The 22,495-nt window shown below is 42.2% G+C and overlaps 1 protein-coding gene across 1 annotated transcript in view; it reads right to left on the minus strand.

The window, feature by feature from the left end:
* Positions 1-4,244: 4,244 nt before the first annotated feature.
* Positions 4,245-22,495, minus strand: part of ARMC2 (armadillo repeat containing 2) — a 123,330-nt gene continuing 105,079 nt past the window's right edge. The window contains exons 14-18 of the mRNA XM_052645702.1: positions 18,875-18,997; positions 18,450-18,563; positions 16,630-16,762; positions 16,141-16,301; positions 4,245-4,661 (exon numbers count right to left, since the gene is read on the minus strand). Coding sequence (XP_052501662.1) covers positions 4,504-4,661; positions 16,141-16,301; positions 16,630-16,762; positions 18,450-18,563; positions 18,875-18,997 — 689 coding nt within the window. The 3' untranslated portion in view covers positions 4,245-4,503. The remainder of the gene's footprint in view (positions 4,662-16,140; positions 16,302-16,629; positions 16,763-18,449; positions 18,564-18,874; positions 18,998-22,495) is intronic.

Consider the following 22,495-nt stretch of genomic DNA (forward strand, 5'->3'; position numbering starts at 1 on the left):
AGGTATCACCTCACGAAATCAGAATGGCCATCATCAAAAAGTGATCAAACGGTATGTGGAGAAAAGGGAGCCCTCCCACACTGTTGGTGGCAATGTTAATTGGTACAGCCACTATGGAGAACAATAGGAATGTTCCTTAAAAAACAAAAAATAGAATTATCATATGGTCCAGCAATCCCATTCCTGGTTACATGTTCAGAGAAAGCTATAATTTGAAAAGATACATGCACCCCAATGTTTATAGCAGCACTAATTAAAATAGCAAAGACATGGAATCAACCTAAGTGTTCACTGACAGATGAATGGATAAAAAAGATGTGGTAATATATACACAATGGGATATTACCAAGTCATAAAAAAAATGAAATAATACCATTTGCAGCAACATGGATGGATCTAGAGATTATCATACTAAAGTGAAGTAAGTCAGACAAAGATAATGATATCACTTATTATATGTGGAAAGAATCTAAAATAAAAGCATACAAATGAAATTATTTACAAACAGAGTCAGAGATATGGAAAGCAAACTTATGGTTGCCAAAAGGGAAAATGGGGTGGAAGAGGGATAAATTAGGAGTTCGGGATTAACATATACACACTACTATATATAAAATATTGGGTTGGCCAAAAGGTTCATTTGGATTTTTCCACAGCATCTTACGGAGAAATCCGAATGAACCTTTTGGTCACCCCAATAGATAATCAACAAAGACCTACTGTATAGTATAGGGAACTATACTCAATATCTTATAAAACCTATAACAGAAATGCATCTAAAAAATGTATGTCTGTGTATCTGAATCACTTTGCTAAACAACCTGAAACTAACACATTATAAAACCAACTACATTAAAATAAATATTTTTAATTTTAAAATACAAAAATATAAAAATTTGAAATGGCAAATGATTTCAATAGGCATTTCTCCAAAGATGATATATAGATGGCCAGTAAAAATGTGAAGATACTCAATATCATTACTTATTAGAGAAATGCAAATCAAAACCACCGTGAGATACCGTTTCACAACCACTAGAATGGCTACTACCAAAACAACAACAACAGAAAGTAACAAGTGCTGCAGAAGATGTAAAGGGAACCCTTGTGCACTGCTGGTGATGTGAAATGATACAGCCTCTGCAGAAATCAATACAGACATTCCTCAAAAAATTAGCAGTAGAACTACTATATCATCCAGTAATTCCATTTCTGGGTATACAGCAAAAGGAACCGAAAGCAAGATCTTGAAGAGGTATTTATACACCCATGTTCATAGTCACATTATTCACAATAGCCATGAGATAGAAGCAACCCGAACATCCTGATGAGTTAATGGATGAAAAAATATGATATAAACATACAAGAAAATATTATTGAGCCTTAAAAGGAAGGAAATCCCATCACACACCACAACATGGATGAACTTTGAAGACATTATGCTAAGCAAAATAAACCAGTCACAAAACGACAAATGCTGTATGAGGGATCTAAACTAATCAAATCAAATTCATGGAAAGAACGTAGGATGGTGGTTGCTAGGGGCTGGAAAGAGGAGGAAAGAAGGAGTTGTTTAATGGGTACAGAGTTTCAGTTTTGCAAGATGAAAAAGTTCTGCAGAAAAAGTTCTGCAAAGGAAGAACCTTGCAGACAAATATGAGTAAGCTTAACACCACTGAAACATTTAAAAATGGTTAAGATGGTAAATTTTCTCAGTGTAATTTTTAAGGTAGGCAGATAGTTCCAATAATAAGGTAGACAAATAGGCAGAGAAGCCAGAGATCAAATTGCCAAAATCCGCTGGATCATCAAAAAAGCAAGAGAGTTCCAGAAAAACATCTACTTCTGCTTTTTTGACTACACCAAAGCCTTTGTGTGGATCCCAACAAACTTTAAAAATTCTTCAAGAGATGGGAATACCAAACCACCTGACCTGCCTCCTGAGAAATCTGTAGCCAGGTCAAGAAGCAACAGTTAGAACTGGACATGGAACAACAGACTGGTTCCAAATTGGGAAAGGAGTACATCAAGGCTATATATTGTTACCCTGCTTATTTAACTTATATGCAGAGTACATCATGAGAAACGCTGGACTGGAAGAAACACAAGCTGGAATCAAGATTGAATCAAGATCTCAATCAAGACACTGAGAAATATCAATAACCTCAGATAGGCAGATGACACCACCCTTATGGCAGAAAGCAAAGAAGAACTAAAGAGAGTGAAAAAGTGGGCTTAAAACTCAACATTCAAAACACTAAGATCATGGCATCTGGTCCCATCACTTCATGGCAAATAGATTGGGAAACAATGAAAACAGTGAGAGACTTTATTTTCTTGGGCTCCAAATTCACTGCAGATGGTGACTGCAGCCATGAAATTAAAAGACGCTTGCTCCTTGGAAGAAAAGTTATGACCAACCTAGACAGCATATTAAAAAGCAGAGACATTACTCTGCCAACAAACGTCCGTCTAGTCAAAGCTATGGTTTTTGGTGTTAGAGAAGACTCTTGAGAGTCCCTTGGACAGCAAGGAGATCAAACCAGTCAATCCCAAAGGAAATCAGTCCTGAATATTCATTGGAAGGACTGATGCTGAAACTGAAGCTCCAATACTTTGGCCACCTGATGCAAAGAACTGATTCATTGGAAAAAAAAACCCTGATTCTGGGAAAGACTGAAGGCAGGAGGAGAAGGGGATGACAGATGAGACGGTTGGATGGTGTCACCGACTCGATGAACATGAGTTTGAGCAAGCTCTGGGAGGTGATGATGGACAGGGAAGCCTGGCGTGCTACAGTCCATGGGGTTTCAAAGAGTCAGACACAAGTGAGCAACTGAAATGAACTGAGATAGTTCTACATGGTCCAGCTTGCACATGAGTCTGAGGGAGAGGAGTTTAACATGGAGAACAAATATAATGGTATTCTACTATGAGTTATTACATTAATTATAAATACTGAGGGTGCTCTTTTAGGGGGAAGAGAGTTTTTTCACTGAAAGTAGAATATATAGCCTGCTATGGGTAAAAATACTTAGATCTTCAAATGTTTTTGAGAGATTAGCCTATCAGACTTAAAAAATGTTTCCAGGGACTTCCCAGGTGGTCCAGTGGTTAGGACTCCACACTCCCAAGGCAGGGGACATGGGTTTGTTTGATCCCTGATAGGGGAGCTGGATCCCACATGGAACAACTAAGACCCAGTGCAGCCAAATAAATTAAAAAAAAAAAAAGATTTCAACTGTTGGAGTGAATCTCCTAGCATATACTCATGGATGACAGACTATAGTGAGTGTCTCTAGATGATTTTGCTGAGCCCCAACCTGGGATGAGCCAGCCCCAAACTAGAGGAGCCCTTGGAAAGTCTATTTGTTTCTGGAAATTTAGGGTTTTTCTAATAGACTTATAAGAGTCTATCTAGTCTCTTAAAAGCCTGCCTTTATCTCATTAGTCTTGGTATCTTGTTAGGGTAAGAAATGAGTTTTTATGTTATTAATGGTTCATCTCTAACCCTACAAAGCAGAGTATCAAATCTACTTTTATTCTGAATCTTTCTTTGGCTACTATAGGATAGCAATGGTTATCTCAATTTCTTTGGTGTTGATCATTTATTCAAAGACCAATCTTATCCTACGAAGGGTGGAAAATCATAATTTATTGAGTACCTACTACACATCAGTCAGCATACTGGACAATTTGCCCATTTTTGTTTGTTCCTAAACTACATGATTACATTGTACACTTAAGCTAAAAATATTAAGTTAGCTGCCCAAAAACTAGGCAGGGGAGAACTAGGATTCAAACTGAGATCTGCCATTTACTTCCACTATATTAGATCACCGCTATAGTCACAGAGAGTTATAAGTAGAATTGTCTGATCTACTCAGTTTATTTCAAATAAAAATAAAAAGGGAAAATACTCTTTTTCATCTATTTTACTTATTTAATAAAGAGTAGATGGCCCAAAGCAGTCTTCTTTAAATTTTTCTGCTTCCCCTTCCTCTCAATATGACAACCAGAGAAAATAGTGGTACCTAACCAGAAGATTATTATTAAAAGCTGTAAGAATTAGTGCAGACGCTTACGTAGTAATGTATTCCTAACAGTGTTGACCACCACTCTTTCTGTACATAAAATGTCTTCATTGCACAGTTCATTGAACTGACAAGCAGTTAAATTCTAGAATTGTGACATCAGGATTTTAAGACTAGAACTAAATTATTCAATAGAGAATAGAATAAAAAGTCATTTACTTAGAAATACCATGAATATATTTTCATCTTAAATTTCTCATAATAGGAAGCACAACATGTATATTCATTTTTCCACAATACCTGACAAGAAATGCTTATTTCTTTTAATACACTAAGACTACTCACTAAAATAAGTACCTGAAAAACTTTGAATATTTGTTAATATTGAAGAAAAAAGTTCATGCTTGTTACCACTTCTTAAGAATGATGGAGACCTGACTTCCTGTTTCTGTTGTTAATCTGCATCATGTTAGAAAGAAGTAATAGGCAGAGGTTCCAGGAAGGTGTGATGATTCTTAATTCGGTTTAGAAGCTGCTGTGCCACCGGTCTGAATTCTGTTTCCCAGTGGAGTTTGTGATAGTTTTTTAGGTCTTGGTCAAAACTCCCATTCAATGCTAGTTCTTCATCTGCATCAGAAAAATTAAAATTACAGCAATTATTTAGAAATGTGATCCTACTGAATGAAGTTTAATTTTTGATGGCATGAGTTAAACTCATCCTGAGTCATCTCTAATTGCAACAAGGCTATTTTACGGGAGTAGTTCTTTATAGAAAAAATTTTAAGTAAGTGTATGATAGTTTCTGAATTAAAATATATATATAATCTTGAGGACTTCCCTAGCAGTCCAAGTGGTTAAGACTCTATGCCTCCACTGCAGGGGACCTGGGGTTGGATCCCTGGTCAGGGAACTAAGATCATGCATAGTGTGTGGCGTGGCAAAAAAAATAATAATAAAAGATAGCGATCTTCCTAAAAAAAAAAAACCCTAGACTGAATTGAGTTCTTACTTCAATTTATCCCTAATGTTACATCTAACTTTATATCCAAAAGACAGATCACAATTTCTCAGAATAAACAAAGTATGAATAGATTATTTCCTTATCTGCACATTAAAAATGTTAATTATTTCTTCAGTGGTTGACAAACAAAAAAGAAGTTAGGAAATCTTTTGGGAAAGTAGCACAGTTGAATCTGACTGAAAATCAACTTTGCTCATTTCAGAGCAGCCTGGACAAACTTCTTTGAAAAGATAACACCTCCTTCCCCCTATCACCTTATGCTCTCCCCAATAAAAGTGAAAAGTGGAAGACTTTGAGAATCCTAAGGAATATTAGAATCCCAAGTGAATCCATGTATAATGCAGAAAAGCACTTGTTAAAAAAATGCAAAATTACAACCTTGATTTGTTTCTTAATCCAACAGCACTTTCAATTCTGTGAATATCGTGAAAGTATATCCAACCCAAGTCGGAAGACAAATGGCTACTGAGGTTTCTGCACCGACCTGCCACCGCATTTCTCTCTGTTTACACTGGAACCCATGAGAAGGACTTCAGGAAAATGCCCTGGCCTGCCAGTCAGAAGGTTGGCTCTGCCACTTCCTAGGTCTGAGGCTGAGGCAGACTTCTTAAGTGGTAACCACTAAGTCCTAAAGTGACCACAAATATTGCTGCTTGCATAATTTGCAAACTTCTTTCATAAGGCCCACTAAAATCCTACCATCTAATACTTCCTTGGTGCTTACATCAAATTTCCTACCCTGAATATTTTGGGTACACTCAAAGCACACTGTGTGTACTTTGGCACTACTGGTGTTGGTGTCACCACCCAGAATAAGATAGGTCTGGAATCCCAGTTTGTACCTTCCCGTCCTCTCCCCCAGCCAACTGGACAGCTATGCAACTCTGAGATAAGTTCTGGGCAGACACAAACAATTCAGCGAAGCTCTCCATGGAGACCCCTGTAAGCAAACCTGACTCTCCCCACCCATTCGATAATCAAGGGCTTGAAAGGAGGAGAATCCAGATGGTGTTTGATGCCTTGAAAGGCCTTCCTGTTGGGCTATTTCCAAACGAAAGCGGTCTGTGAGACTCTGAGCACTCTTGAATTCCTAGATCTACTTCCTGCTCACTATTCTGCAGATGTTCTGAGTACTAAACTCTCGTTAAAAACGAATTCTCTTTTTTTATGCTCTTTTTCTAAAGCAGCTTAGGACTGATGGCTGCCCAGGCAACCTGCAGTCTTTCTCTCTGTCCAGGACTTTGGCTGGGTTTGATGATTTTAGCCAAGTCACTGTTTCGGTGTCTGGGGTTTCTTAATCTATCACTGAGACTATATTACTCTTCTTGAGGCTCAACGTATAATTAGTTAATCTACACTTGTACCCTATTAATTGTAAATTGGGTTAGGCAAGATAACAAAAGTGGCCAAATAACTATAGATTAGAGAAAAGCAGTCTCAAGTTGCAAAGTAAATACAGCAACTCAACGCATAAAATGTGTCATATGACACTAGGTGTTAAATTTGGAACTCATATTGCAATGAACAGCAGAGGGTAACCCAAGAAAACCTTAGTTCTATGATTTTCAAACTTTTTTTTTTTTTTTTACTGTGACCTAGGAAGTCCATCGGAGAAGGCAATGGCAACCCACTCCAGTACTCTTGCCTTGAAAATCCCATGGACAGAGGAGCCTGGTAGGCTGCAGTTCAGGGGGTCGCGGAGAGTTGGACATGACTGAGCGACTTCACTTTCACTTTTATGCATTGGAGAAGGAAATGGCAGCCCACTCCAGTGTTCTTGTCTGGAGAATCCCAGGAACGGCAGAGCCTGGTGGGCTGCCGTCTATGAGGTCGCACAGAGTCGGACACGAATGAAGCAATTTAGTAGCAGCAGTAGCAGCAGGAAGTCCATACTACATGATGACTATATATATATATATTTATAAACAAATAAATAGAATACTTATCTTTTCTACATGTAATATATTCTGATATTCTCTTTGTTTGCTGCTTCATTTTTCAAACTGGTCACAGTGTGAAAAGTACTGGTTTAGATAAGCAGTTATTGTTCAACTTTCTTTGTACACAGCACACTTCCAAACACTAGAATTTTAGGTAAGGTTTTCGAAAGGATTAAAAGGCAAAAAGGCAGAACACTGAAAGATGAGCCCCCCAGGTCAGTAGATGTCCAATATGCTACTGGGGAAGGGCAGAGAAATAGCTCCAGAAAAAATGAAGAGGCTGAGCCAAAGCGGAAACAGTGCCCAGTTGTGGTTGTGTCTGGTGGTGAAACTATAGTCCAATGGTGTAAAGAACAATATTGCATAGGAACTTGGAATGTTAGGTCCATGAATCAAGGTAAATTGGACGTGGTCAAGCAGGAGATGGCAAGAGTCAATATTGACACTTTAGGAATCAGTGAACTAAAATGGATGGGAATGGGTGAATTTGATTCAGATGACCATTATATATCTACTATTGTGGGCAAGCAAAGGAGTAGCCCTCACAGTCAACAGAAGAGTCTGAACTGCAGTACTTGGGAGCAATCGCAAAAAAGACAGAATGATCTCCATTTGTTTCCAAGGCAAATCATTCAACCTCAGTGTAATCCAAGTCTATCTCCCAATCACTAATGCTGAAGAAGTTGAAGTTGAACCATTCTATGAAGACCTATAAGATCTCTTAGAACAAACACCAAAAAAGATGTCCTTTTCATCATAGGGGACTGGAATGCAAAAAGTAGAAAGTCAAAAGATATCTGGAGTAACAGGCAAGTTTGGCCTTGGAGTACAAAATGAAGCAAGGCAAAGGTTAACAAGAGTTCTGCCAACAGAACACACTGGTCATAACAAACACCCTCACCCAACAACACAAGAGATGACTCTACACATGGACATCACCAGACAGTCAATATTGAAATCAGATTGATTATATTCTTTACAGCCAAAGATGGAGCAGCTCTATACAGTCAGCAAAAACAAGCCCAGGAGCTGACTGTGGCTCAGATCATGAACTCTTATTTGCAAAATTTAGGTTCAAATTGAAGAAAGTAGAGAAAGCTATTCGGGTATGACCTAAATAAACTCCCTTATGATTACATAATGGAAGTGATGAATAGTTCAAGGGACTAAATCTGGTAGACAGAGTGCTTGAAGAACTAAGGGTGGAGGTTCATATCATTGTACAGGAAATGATGACTAAAACCATCCCCAAGAAAAATAAATGCAAGAAGGCAAAGTGGTTGTCTGAGGAAGCCTTACAAATAGCTGAGAAAAGAAATGAAAGGCAAAGGACAAAGGGAAAGATAAACCCAACTGAATGCAGAGTTCCAGAGAATAGCAAGGAGATAAGAAAGCTTTCTTAAGTGAACAGTGCACAGAAATAGAAGAAAACAATAGAATGGGAAAGACCAAAGATCTCCTCAAGAAAATGAGAGATACTAAGAGAATATTTCATGCAAAGATGGACACTATAATGAAAGAAATGGCAAGGACTTAACAGAGAGTTCCAGAAAAACATCTATTTCTGCTTTATTGACTATGCCAAAGCCTTTGACGGTGTGGATCACAATAAACTGTGGAAAATTCTGAAAGAGATGGGAACACCAGACCACCTGACTTGCCTGTTGAGAAACCTATATGCAGGTCAGGAAGCAACAGTTAGAACTGGACACGGAACAACAGACTGGTTCGTCAAGGGTGTATATTGTCACCCTGCTTATTTAACTTATATGCAGAGTACATCATGAGAAACACTGGGCTGGAAGAAGCACAAGCTGGAATCAAGATTGCCGGGAGAAATATCAATAATCTCAGATATGCAGATGACACCACCCTTATGGCAGACAGTGAAGAGGAACTAAAAAGCCTCTTGATGACACCACCCTTATGGCAGACAGTGAAGAGGAACTAAAAAGCCTCTTGATGAAAGTGAAAGAGGAGAGTGAAAGAGTTGGCTTAAAGCTCAAGATCATGGCCTCTAGTCCCATCACTTCATGGGAAATAGATGGGGAAACAGTGGATACAGTGTCAGACTTTATTTTTTTGGGCTCCAAAATCACTGCAGATGGTGACTGCAGCCATGAAATTAAAAGATGCTTACTCCTTGGAAGAAAAGTTATGACCAACCGAGATAGCATATTCAAAAGCAGAGACATTACTTTGCCAACAAAGGTCCATCTAGTCAAGGCTATGGTTTTTCCAGTGGTCATGTATGGATGTGAGAGTTGGAGTGTGAAGAAGGCTGAGCGCCGAAGAATTGGTGCTTTTGAACTGTGGTGTTGGAGAAGACTCTTGAGAGTCCCTTGGACTGCAAGGAGATCCAACCAGTCCATCCTAAAGGAGATCAGCCTTGGGTGTTCATTGGAAGGATTGATGCTGAAGCTGAAACTCCAATACTTTGGCCACCTCATGCAAAGAGCTGACTCATTGGAAAAGACCCTGATGCTGGGAGGGATTAGGGGGTATGTGGAGAAGGGGATGACAGAGGATGAGATGGCTGGATGGCATCACCGACTCGATGGACATGAGTTTGGGTAAACTTTGGGAGTTGGTGATGGACAGGGAGGCGTGGCGTGCTGCGATTCATGGGGTCGCAAAGAGTCAGACACGACTGAGCGACTGATCTGAACAGAAGTAGAAGAGATTAAGAAGAGATGGCAAGAATACACAGATGATCTGTGCAAAAAAAGTCTTAATGACCCAGATAACCACAATCATGTGGTCACTCACCTAGAGCCAGACATCCTGAATGTGAAGTCAAGTGGGCCTTAAGAAGTATTGCTGCTGCTGCTGCTGCTGCTGCTGCTAAATCGCTTCAGTTGTGTCCGACTCTGTGCAACCCCATAGATGGCAGCCCACCAGGCTCCCCAGTCCCTGGGATTCTCCAGGCAAGAGTACTGGAGTGGGGTGCCACTGCTTTCTCCTTAAGAAGCATTCAGTTCAGTTCAGTCGCTCAGTCATGTCTGACTCTTTGCGACCCCATGAATCGCAGCACGCCAGGCCTCCCTGTCCATCACCAACTCCTGGAGTTCACTCAAACTCATGTCCATCAAGTCGGTGATGCCATCCAGCCATCTCATCCTCTGTCGTCCCCTTCTCCTCCTGCCCCCAATCCCTCCCAGCATCAGATAAAACTAGGGAGGTGATGGGATCACAGCTGAGCTATTTCTAATCCTAAAAGATGATGCTGTGAAAGTGCTGCACTCTATGCCAGTAAATTTGGAAAATTCAGCAGTGGCCACAGGACTGGAAAAGGTCAGTGTTCATTTCAATCCCAAAAAAGGCAATGCCAAACAACGGTCAAACTAGCATACAGTTGTACTCATTTCACATACTAACAAGGTAATACTCAAAATCCTTCAAGCTAGGCTTCAACAGTACGTGAACCAAGATCTTCCAGATATACAAGCTGGATTTAGAAAAGGCAGAGGAACCAGAGATCTAATTGCCAACATCTGCTGGATCATAGAAAAAGCAAGGGAATTTAAAAAAAAAGTCTACCACTGCTTCATTGACTATGCTAAAGCCTTTGACTGTGTGGATCACAACAAACTGTGGAGCATTCTGAAAGAGATGGGACTACCAAACCACCTAACCTGGCTCCTGAGAAACCTGTATGCATGTCAAGAAGCAACAGTTAGAACCAGATATGGAACAGTGGACTGGTTCAAAATTGGGAAAGGAGTACATCAAGGTTGTATATTGTCACCCTGCTTATTTAACTTATATGCAGAGTATATTATGTGAAATTCCAGGTTGGATGAAGCTCAAGCTGGAATCAAGTTTGCCGGGAGAAATATCAACTTCAGATATGCAGATGATAGCACACTAATGGCAGAAAGCAAAGAAGACCTAAGGCACATCTTGGTGAAGGTGAAAGAGGAGAGTGAAAAAGCTGGCTTGAAATCAACATCAGAAAACAAAGATCATGGCAGCTGGTCCTATCTGTTCATGGCAAATAGATGGGGGGAAACGTGGAAACAGTGACAGATTTCATTTTCTTGGGCTCCAAAATCACTGCAGCCATGAAATTAAAAGATGCTTGCTCCTTCAAAGAAAAACTATGACAAATCTAGAGAGCATCTTAAAAAGCAGAGACATCACTTTGCCATCAAAAGTCAGTATAGTCAAAGCTATGGTTTTTCCAGTAGCAATGTACAGTGTGAGAGTTGGACCATAAAGAAGGCTGAGTGCCGAAGAATTGATGCTTTTCAACTGTGGTGTTGGAGAATACTCTTGAGAGTCCCTTCAACAGCAACAAGGAGATCAAACCAATCAACCCTAAAGGAAATCAACCCTGAATATTCATTGGAAGGAGAGATGCTAAAGCTGAAGCTCCAATACCCTGGCTACCTAATGTGAACAGCTGACTCATTGGAAAAGACCCTGATGCTGGAAAAAACTGAGGGCAGGAGGAGAAGGAGGTGACAGAGGAGGAGATGGTTGGATGGCATCACTGACTCAATGGACACGAGTTTGTGCAAACTCCAGGAGATAGTGAAGGACAGGGAACCTGGTGTGCTGCAGCCCATGGAGTCACAAAGAGTCGGATACAACTGAGGGACTAAACAACAACAACAAAAGGACTCAAAACAACTCTGTCAGTGACCATTATAACATGGTCTCTACTACAGTTTAAGGATCCTGTGCACCACTGCACTCTTTCCTAGCCTGCTGTTCAGCACCAGGTAGCTACCAGGGGTTTGACTACTGTTGTAATGCTTATGAGGCACAGTTCTCACATGTTCTAGAAGCACCTGATGACTCTTTGGCATGAGCATGATGATGTGACCCTCTACTTTGAACACTGGGGTCCCCTCTATCCCCTATCACATAACCTAGGTTCTAAGTTCCACATATCTTGTTATTTAGTTGCTAACTCTTGCTCAACTCTTCGCAACCCAATGGACTGTAGCCCACCAGGTTCCTCTGTCCATGGGATTTCCCAGGCAAGAATACTGGAGTGGGTTGCCATTTTCTTCTCCTGGGGACTTCCTGACCCAAGGATCGAACCTGTGTCTCCAGCATTGGCAGGCAGATTCTTTACCATTGAGCCACCTAGGGAAGCCCTCCACATACCTCAGATGAATATAAAATAACCTAGAGTCATTTACGTTCACAATAGCAAACTGTACACACTAATCACCAGTGTATACTGGTGATCACCAGTTGCCAGCAACCCTGAGAGAAGCTCATGGTAGTGTGCCAGGGCAAACCACATAAGAACTTCAAGATAAACAGATTGCTCATGAGTTTATGTGAAGTGGCTGTAGCACATCAGGAAGTTTTAGACAACATTCTTTTTAAGCCACTTTCCTAAAAGACTGTCAACATCCCAACCGCACTGAGTCCCATTACTTTCTTTTCCCAGCTTCCCATCAAGAAAAAGTTGGGTAACTTACATTGGTATATCAATTGCCCTCCCGTGATTTCTAAAAACAGTGCTCACACTACATTGTGGGACTTTTGTGATATAATAGCTCTTCCTGTTTTCAAAATGGCCTGTTGTTTTTTTAACCTATCGCTGTAAAAAAATTGAAATTTAAGTATACTCTCGCTTATATATCCATTTCAATTGCTGCCACCCAGCTGGCCGGACACAACTACAGCCCATGTCAGAAGTAAGGCTCTGAGGTCCACACTGTGGAGAGGAGAGCCAGAGAGTAGCACTCGTGATCACGTGAGACATGCATGCCACACTCTGCTGATGACCTGGCTCCCTGGTAGACTGTGTTTATTTTTCTTACCCGTGCCTCCATCCCCTTCCAGGGGTGGGTGGGATGGGGTAGGGTAAGGGCATACTATGTAATGGAATAGCAGAAAAACACAGGGGCTCAATGTTTACTTTCTGATGAAAAGCCCTGGCTTTGCTACAGTATAATCTTAGGCAAGTCACTTAACCCTCCTAGACGTACCTACCTTCACTGTCACCTAGCTGATGACCTTAGATCTTAGAAGGATAGAATGAACCTCCTTTTAAAAGTATACAGCACTATTAAAGATACCACCATTGTCAGTTAATCCACAAGCATCTATCAAGAACCTGCTTTGCCCAAGGCAATATCTTTTCCTTAAGGTGGCTCCGTTGGAGTGGGGAAACAAAAGGTACAAAATAGTAATGCAGAACAAGTTACACAGCTCAAGATCAGTTGCTGTGTAAGCAGTGCAGCTTCCCTGTGACTGTGGGCTTGGAAACCTCATGAGAAGGGCCTGCCAGGACCGGCAGCCTTGCGCCGGGCAGGTAAGAGACCTGGCCAGAGCAAAGGTGCAAGGTTAGGGAAGCATGAGGGGAAGCCCAGTCCTGCTCCAGGGAGGGTTGACGGGGGGAAGAGGCAGGAACAGGCCCATTATAGTCAAGGGCACGCCAGGTGTGCTGCCCGCGTGTGAAGCCAGCCATGCCCACATCCCTTCTTAGGTGGTGCCACACGGCCCCACCAGTTTGCTATATATGGTTGACTGTCCCAGCCTGAGGTGCCAAAAGAAACCACAGACAGCCTGCAGTGGAGGCAGCTGCCGCCTGAGGCACGAAAGCCTAGAGCCCAGGAGAATGACTCATGGAACCAGTCACATCTTCTCCCCAAATGGGAGACAGAAAGTCGTGCCAACAGCAGAGGAGACAAAGGCCCACTCACGACAGCAGCAAGAAGCGGCCTTGAGACAGCTGGAGCCATGGCCACGCAGGAGCCTGGAGACGACGAGGGGGAGAAAGGCCTTTTTCCTTAAGAGTGGAGACAGCACTGCTGGGTCTCAGCAGGGTGGGGTAGATGATGCCTGCTACTGATGGGCCGCCTTCCACATCCTGAGTGCTGGTCCAGCAGGCTCTGCGCAATGCGCGTGTTTCCCAGCTTCCTCCTTTCCGGGGCATCCTTCCCTTCAGCTCCTTCACTAACCAGGGTGGAGTTCTCAGTGCTGCCTGAATAGCAGACTCACCTGTGGAACTTGTTAATGACGCAGATAATTGGCCTCCCCCAGAGCTCCTGAATCAGAATTCCTAGGGATGGGGCCAGGACAAGTGTGGGGTTTTTGATTGATTTTTCTTTTTAATTCCATATGTTCTGACTCCAATGTTCTGCCACAGTTGAGAACTGAATTAAAGCAAGTTGAGCGCACTTCTGCTCCCAGCAACCCAAGAAAACTTCAAGTCCACAGAGCAGAATGTGAACCTCAATGATTTAAAATTGTGCTCATTTTGAGAAGGGAACCCTCCTACACTGTTGGTGGGAATGTAAATTAGCACTGCCACTATGGAGAACAGTATGGAGGTTCCTTAAAAAATGAAACACTGAACTACCATATGACCCCACCATCCTACTTCTAGATATCTATCTGGAGAAAAACATGATTCGAAAGGATACATGAACCCAAATACTCACTGTAGCCAAAACATGCAAGCAACCTAAATGTCCAACAGAGGAATGGATAAAGAAGGTGTGGGACTTCATATACAATGGAATATTACTCAGCTATTCAAAAGAATGCCATTTGCAGCAACATAGATGGACCTAGCGAGTGTCATACTGAGTGAAGTAAGTCAGACAGAGGAGAAATACAATATGACATCCCTTATATGTGGCATCTAAAAGGAAATGATACAAATTAACTTATAAAACAAAGATACTCACAGACTTAGAAAACGAACTTCTGGTTGCCAGGGGAAGGGACGGTTAGGGACCGTGGGAAGGTCATGTACACACTGCTATATTTAAAATGGATAACCTACAAGAACCTATTGTATAGCTGTCTTTCAAATAGCTCTGGTCCGGAGTTCCTGTTTAATAACATATTGTTTCAACAAGAGAATTTACCAAGCATTTTCACAACCATGTTTTGAGAACTAGCTGTGTGTCAGGTTCTATGTGAATTTCTTTGTGTAGGTCTATTCATTTATCACCCTAACAACTCTGCAAGTGAAAGTGAAGTCGCTCAGTTGTGTCCGACTCTTTGCAACCACATGGACTGTAGCCTACCAGGCTCCTTCATCCATGGGATTTTCCAGGCAAGAATACTGGAATGGATTGCCATTTCTTTCTCCAGGGGACCTTCCCAACCCTGGGATCGAACCCCGGTCTCCCACATTGAAGGCAGATGCTTTACCGTCTGAGCCACCAGGGAAGCCCAACAACTCTGCAAAGTGGATGTCAATCATCCCCATCTTAGACATGAGAAGATATACATTCAGAGGTTAATATGCCCTGAGTTAAAACTTTGCATGTGATAAAGTGAGACCTTAACTCAGAACTGCCTGACTACAGCCTCTAGTCTTCCTGGAATGCTCTCAGGATGCTTGTTTGATTCTCACAACTCCCTGCAACACAGAACAGATATAACGTCCCCATTTTACAGATGAAAAGACAGTTTCTGAGAGATTCTTATGTCGAATCACACCATCCCAGAGAGTGAGAATTTGAACTCACAGCCTCTGGGTCACACTGAGCCTTTCTGCATGGCTTTGCTGAGCCAACACGGTGCTTGGGAGATGATAGGCACATCTTCATTTTGAAAATGAAGATTTTCCACTCACTTCTGACCTAAATCACTGCTGTTAGACCTACCCCAGGATGAGGAGAACTATCCTAAAAATAGAAACTTTTGCAATGGAAGAGAGTCTCATCTTTCCTTTGGTTTGTATCAGTGATTTCCTACCTTTCAGTGTATGTCAGACCACATAGTAATGTCAAATGGTTTCACAGACTCTCCCCACATAACACAATCATATATGCATAGGTTCATTAAAAGCATGACTTATTTCAGAGTAGCTTTTAACCATATTTTCTCAATTACAACAATGTTTATATACTTTTTAAACAACAGCAATACATTTATGCCTAGATCGTCTATTTATAAGCTTATAGAAAATTCAAAAGAAGGGGGAAAGCCACAAAAGAAATCATGACAGCACCCAATGTGTTAAAAGTCCTCATGTCCCCACTGTATATAAGATTCAGCCTCTTCCAGGTATCTTCAAATTATAATCGTCTTTAACGTCTCCTGTTCCTTATCGAAAAAAAAGCTACCCAAAGGCCTACCAATCTTTATCCACACAGGTCACAGGAAACAATTTTTCTCATTTTGATAAGATTCACAGATTCACAGTCAGGAGTCTTACCTAAGAATGATGACAGCAAGGCTAAGAGTGTGTTGGCAGCCTCATCTCCAAAACAGGATGAAGCATTGGTGATGTTTTCACTGAAGTTCCATAGCGTTTTGCAAACCAAGCAGGCCAGCTGCCAATCAGTAGGCCCAAAATCTCTTAAACAATCCACTAACCTGAGTGAAAAGTCAAATTGAGAAGTTATTAGGTCAGCATCTTTTTTATATTTTTAACATGATGATTAACTTTGATACTGAATATACATTTTATATGTAATTCAGTGTTATTAAAATAATTTCACATCTACCAATTTAAGTAATTAACGAATTTAAGTGATAATCTACTTCTGAATTATTTTAAGTGTCCAGTGGAATCTAAATCCCCTCCTTAGCCTAGCTAGGCACTTCCAGATGGAGAAATATCTCTGCCCGGGAGAAATGAGGAGGGGGGCCTAAGCTCTCCTGTGAATCCTGATTGAGTCAGGACTCCGTGCCTTGAACTTACTTTTTAATGCCACCTCCTTCTTTTAGGATGACTCTCTTGTCTCTGTCCACGGTGAGGTTTAGGAGAACACCACAGGCAGAAAAGCAAATATCCTGATGCTTAGCATCCAGCAGAGCAATCATGAACTTGTGGACTGGAAGGGCAGAGAACAAATGCAGACCAGTGAAGCGCAGGGGCCCCAGCTATATATCACTGGGAAATGGGGAGCAGCTTGTGAAACTGGAAACCCTGCTAGGGGATTTAGCCCACTCTTCGTAGGGCTTCCCCACTGCCCAGTGGGGAAAGTGCCTTCACCAACACCCAACACCGTCACTTCAGAACCTGCTCCCCACCCCCAGGGTCCCTGTTCCCGGGTACTGCTGTATCCACCGCAGCATCAGCTCTCCCTTCCAGGCAGTGGTCGAGTCCCCGCCCGTGGAGAAGAGGGAACCACCTCCTTCCAATCACACAGGTGCTATTCATTTCATCTCTAGCTTCTGGTTGTTCTCAAGGGCTCTTTTGAACCTCCAGCAGAAATTTTCTTAAAATACACAGCCCTGGAAGGGGGGCAGGGGGAGTAGGCTTCAGTGATCTTCCTGGGAAGTCCTCCAAGGCCATAGATTGTAAGAGAAGACTTGCTCAGACTGCTGGAAACCAGTGTGCAGGGAGGCCAGACTTCCAGTGTAGGGGACGTCTTGTATCAGAACAGGCTCCCCCCGCCCTCACTGCCTTCCCTTACTCCTAGAAATGGAACTATTTGTCCTGTTTGCTCATCGCCCCCAGCAGGGGTTGGGGGAGAATGAATGGGCGTGCGCTCCTGTTCCACTGCTCACCTGAGAGGCAGCCACACCACGCTGACCTTGGCCTACTGTTGGGTCAGCAGTGAGCTTGGCAAAGGCTGAATCACATATGTTTTTAAGAGTTTAAAGAATATACACCAAAATTTAACAATTATCTCTGGGGAAGTGTTTTCTTTTTAATCTGTATTATATAATTTTTCTATCACCAACACGAATAATTAGGTATTTTTAGTTACTGTTTTTACATGAAATATTTGAGGAAAATAGTATGTTTAGTATACACTGTTATGTACCTGCTACACAGTTGAAGAAATAAAACATTACAGATCCAATTTTATATTTGGGGCATCCATTCAAATTTAATTTTGTCTTAAATGTGGAGTTTCTAATTCCAAATGCATTTATGCCTTATTCCATTAGCACATGAGTACATTACATAAACAATACCCAGGACCATTTCGCATGTTTTAATACAATATTAATGGTATTATTTCACATGTGTCCTCCTATTACTACTAGCTTTTTTGCTCCTATAGTATGTGTTTGAGGTTGATGCATGTTGATACATGAACTTCTAGCTCATTTATTTTAACTGCTGTAAAAGTTTGGTTGCATGAATATACCGTAATATATTTATCCTCTTACCTGTTGACAGACATTTAGGTTGTTCCCATTTTTCACTGTTATAAGCAGTACTATAATAGACATTCCAGTGCATGAAGGAGCAGGTCTTTTGAGTCCATTCCCATGGACAGAAATGATGTGTATAGATTACTTGTTTCACTTAAACACAAATACATACAACACACCATCTCAAAACTCAAAAGACCACTCATCAGGGAGAGGGAAACCCTGAAAACACAGCCCAGATCTATCTTGGCATCCTGACCCAAGGGCCTCACAGATAGACGGAACAGAATGTAAAGCACCGCTTGTCCCAAAGCAGAAACAAGTGTTAGGTTCTTGTGACCCAAGCTGCGAAACCACTCAGTTGTTTACTGCCAAGACGTGACTGCTTTTGAATGTGTGTCACTGACTCACCATTTTTCTGCACTATGAAATCGCAGATGTCATGGTCCTGGGAGAGATTTCCAAAAACACGCACAGCCTCCAGGATTCCATCCATGTTGTTACTCACGAGGAGCTTTAAGAGCACTGGGTTTGGTGACCAGAGAAATAAAATCAGTGAATTAAAGTTTTAAGTTAAAGGCTATTAGAAACCAATATCATGCTAAATACTGTAACTTAAAAATTAAAAGTGATAATAAAATTACAATGATAGGGGACATAAGCAAGAACTAAGAAACTAATGTGTCCCCATATTCAACTTTCTTAGAATTAAATCAGGCTCTTAGATACTTGTACCAGAAGTCAGAAACTATAAACGCCTCTAGTTCTGTGTTTAGTTAACAAAGTCAAAACCTTAAATGAACATGCATCTCCCCAAACCCAACTCTGAACCTTACATTCAGCAATATATAGCTTTCTGTCTTGAATTATGGAATTCTTCACTTTGTAGTAAGATAAGTTGTTGATAGTTGCTGTAGTGTTGATCACCAGCTCCTCACAATCATCAATTGACTTGGATTCTGAAATAAAGTGAGCATAATAACCTCAGATATGCAGATGACACCACCCTTATGGCAGAAAGTGAAGAGGAACTAAAAAGCCTCTTGATGAAAGTGAAAGAGGAGAGTGAAAAAGTTGGCTTAAAGCTCAACATTCCTAACATCATGGCATCTGGTCCCATCACTTCATGGGAAATAGATGGGGGCTCCAAAGTCACTGCAGATGGTGACTGCAGCCATGAAAAGACGCTTACTCCTTGGAAGGAAAGTTATGACTGACCTAGATAGCACATTAAAAAGCAGATATATTACTTTGCCAACAAAGGTCTGTCTAGTCAAGGCTATGGTTTTTCCAGTGGTCATGTATGGATGTGAGAGTTGGACTATAAAGAAAGCTGACCGCCAAAGAATTGATGCCTTTGTACTGTGGTGCTGGAGAAAACTCTTGAGAGTCCCTTGGACTGCAAGGAGATCCAACCAGTCCATCCTAATGGAAATCAGTCCTGGAAGGACTGATGCTGGAAGGTGGAAGGACTGATGCTGAGGCTAAAACTCCAATACTTTGGTCACCTCATGCGAAGAGTTGACTCATTGGAAAAGACTCTGATGCTGGGAGGGATTGGGGGCAGGAGGAGAAGGGGACAACAGAGGATGAGATGGCTGGATGGCGTCACTGACTAGATGGACATGGGTTTGGGTGAACTCTGGGAGTTGGTGATGGACAGGCAGGCCTGGTGTGCTGCGATTCATGGGGTTGCAAAGAATCGGACACGACTGAGCAACTGAACTGAACTGAACTGAAGGGTATCAAAGACTTGCTGCAGGGCAGAAGCCACGACCTCCTAACTACAGCCCAGCTGGTGCAGGGACCCACCACTGTCCCAGGCAAGGTCTACATGAATGCCATGTTGTTGCTTTATTTCCCATGACTCTTCCTACAGGGAAATGCACCCACGGCCGGGGACCACTCCAGGCCAGCATTTGGAACACTCTAAGCTCAGTCCCTCTACCCAGGGGTCTGGGAAAGTCAGGCTGATCTAGTCCCTGTATGCAAAGGTGATCAGAGCTGGTATGCCCTGACCCAGAACTATTCCGGGGCTTGCACCTTGGGAGTCTATTCCCTGGACCCTGGACCTCCCAACAGAATGGCCCTTGGGTCATAATCCGTCTGTAATTCCTGTCAGTGTGGCCTTCCAAACACGCAGGCTCTGACCACCTCTCACCTCCTCTACCACCACCTAGTCCGTTTTTCACCTCCTCACTGGCTTCTCTTCTTCGCCTTGGCCTCCTTGAGCCTGCCCTCAATGTGCGGATCCTTTAAAAGTCAGTCAGACAACACCACTCATCTCCCCACAGGCCCGACCTGGCTGCCCAGTCCTTACCTCCTGGGCCTTATTTGCTGCTCCAGCCTCAGGTCCCTGATGCCAACCACACCAGTCTTTCCCTCTTTTTGAGCATTTCAGCCTGAGCCTACCCAAGAACTTTGCACTGCTAGTCCCCCTGTCTGGAATATTCCTTCCTCCAGTTATCCTGGCTCACTCCTCATGTCCTTCTGGCTGCTGCTTAGCTATCACCTTATTGGACATAGTCTCCTCAGCCACTCTGTATAAAATAGCATTGTTACCCACATCCCCTCCCCTTCCTCCCTATAACACATGGAACGACCTGACTTATGTGTTTAATGTCTGTCTTCCAGCTCTAAGCTGTAAGCTCCATGAGACTAAGGACTCATTCTTTCCATCATCACATTCTCAGCATTTAGAACAGTGTCTGCACAGAGTGATGCTCAACAGATAATGAGTAAGAACCTGGTGTATACCACAGGGAACTCTACTACACTCTGTAATGACCTGTCTAGGAAAAGAATCTAAAGAAGAATGGATATGGTGAACAGCAGTGAAGAGGCCGGGGTGTCCTCTGCTCCTGGGCCTTCTCCAACATTGGCTCCAGCCTTCCCAAGACTCCCATCCCGGCGACTCCAGCAGGGCCTCTGCCTCGGCCCTCGGGCACCATGTAGACCAACATCCAACAGCCAGTGAAGGTTTACACACTCAACAAGGACCAACAGCGGCGCCAGGCATGTTATCTAGCAACGTGGAGAGGCTGAAGGGCATGTCCCAGCTAGTCAGGGTCTGACAAAATGTGGTCTACTGGAGAAGGGAATGGCAAACCACTTCAGTATTCCTGCCTTAAGAACCCCATGAACAGTATGAAAGGGCAAAAGAACATTGAAAGATGAGCCCCCCCCAGGTTGATAGGTGTCCAATATGCTACTGGGGAAGAGCAGAGAAACAGCTCCACAAAAAGTTTAAGAGGCAGAGCCAAAGCAGAAACAAAGCCCAGCTGTGGATGTGTGTAGTGGTGGAAGTAAAGTCCGACGCTGTGAAGAACAATACTGCATAGGAACCTGGAACGTTAGGTCCATGAATCAAGGCAAGTTGGGAGTGGTCAAACGGGAGGTGGTAAGAGTAAACATTGATATTTTAGGAATCAGTAAACTAAAATGGATGGGATTGGGCGAATTTAATTCAGATGACCGTTATATCTACTACTGTGGGCAAGAATCCCTTAGAAGCAATGGAGTAGCCCTCACAGTCAACAAAACAGTCTGAAATGCAGTAGCTAGGTGCAATCTCAAAAATGAAAGAATGATCTCGGTTCATTTCCAAGGCCAACCATTCAACATGACAGTAATGTCCCAACCACTAATGACGAAGAAGCTGAAGTTGAATGATTACATGGAGACTTAAAAGACCTCCTAGAACCAACAGCAAAAAAAGACATCCTTTTCATTATATGGGACTAGAATGCAAAAGTAGCGAGTCAAGAGATACTTGGAGTAAAAAGCAAGTTTGGCCATGGAGTACAAAATGAAGCAGGGCAAAGGCTAACAGAGTCTTGCCAAGAGAACTCATTGGTCATAGCAAATACTCTGTTCCAACAACACAAAAGATGACTCTACACATGGACATCACCAGATGGTCAATATTAAAATCAGATTGATTGTATTCTTTGCAGCCAAAGATGGGGAAGCTCTATACAGTCTGCAAAAACAAGACCTGGAGCTGACTGTGGATCAGATCATGAGCTCCTTATTTCAAAATTTAGGCTCAAATTGAAGAAAGTAGGGAAAACCACTGGGCCATTCAGGTATGACCTAAATTAAATCCCTTATGATTATATAGCTGAGGTGATGAATAAATTCAAGGGACTAGATCTGGTAAACAGAGTGCCTGAAGAACTCTGGAAGGAGGTTCATACCATTGTACAGGAAGGAGATGGTGACTAAACCCATCCCCAAGAAAAAGAAATGCAAGAAAGCAAAGTGGTTGTCTGAGGAGGCCTTACAAATAGCTGAGAAAACAAGAGAAGTGAAAGGCAAAAGAGAAAGGAAAAGATATACCCAATTGAATGCAGAGTTCCAGAGAATAGCACAGAGAGATAAGAAAGATTTCTTAAGTGAACAATGCATAGAAATAGGGGAAAACAACAGAATGGAAAAGACTAGAGATCTCTTCA

The sequence above is a fragment of the Budorcas taxicolor genome, chromosome 9 (assembly GCF_023091745.1).
Source record: "Budorcas taxicolor isolate Tak-1 chromosome 9, Takin1.1, whole genome shotgun sequence".
NCBI lineage: Eukaryota > Metazoa > Chordata > Mammalia > Artiodactyla > Bovidae > Budorcas > Budorcas taxicolor.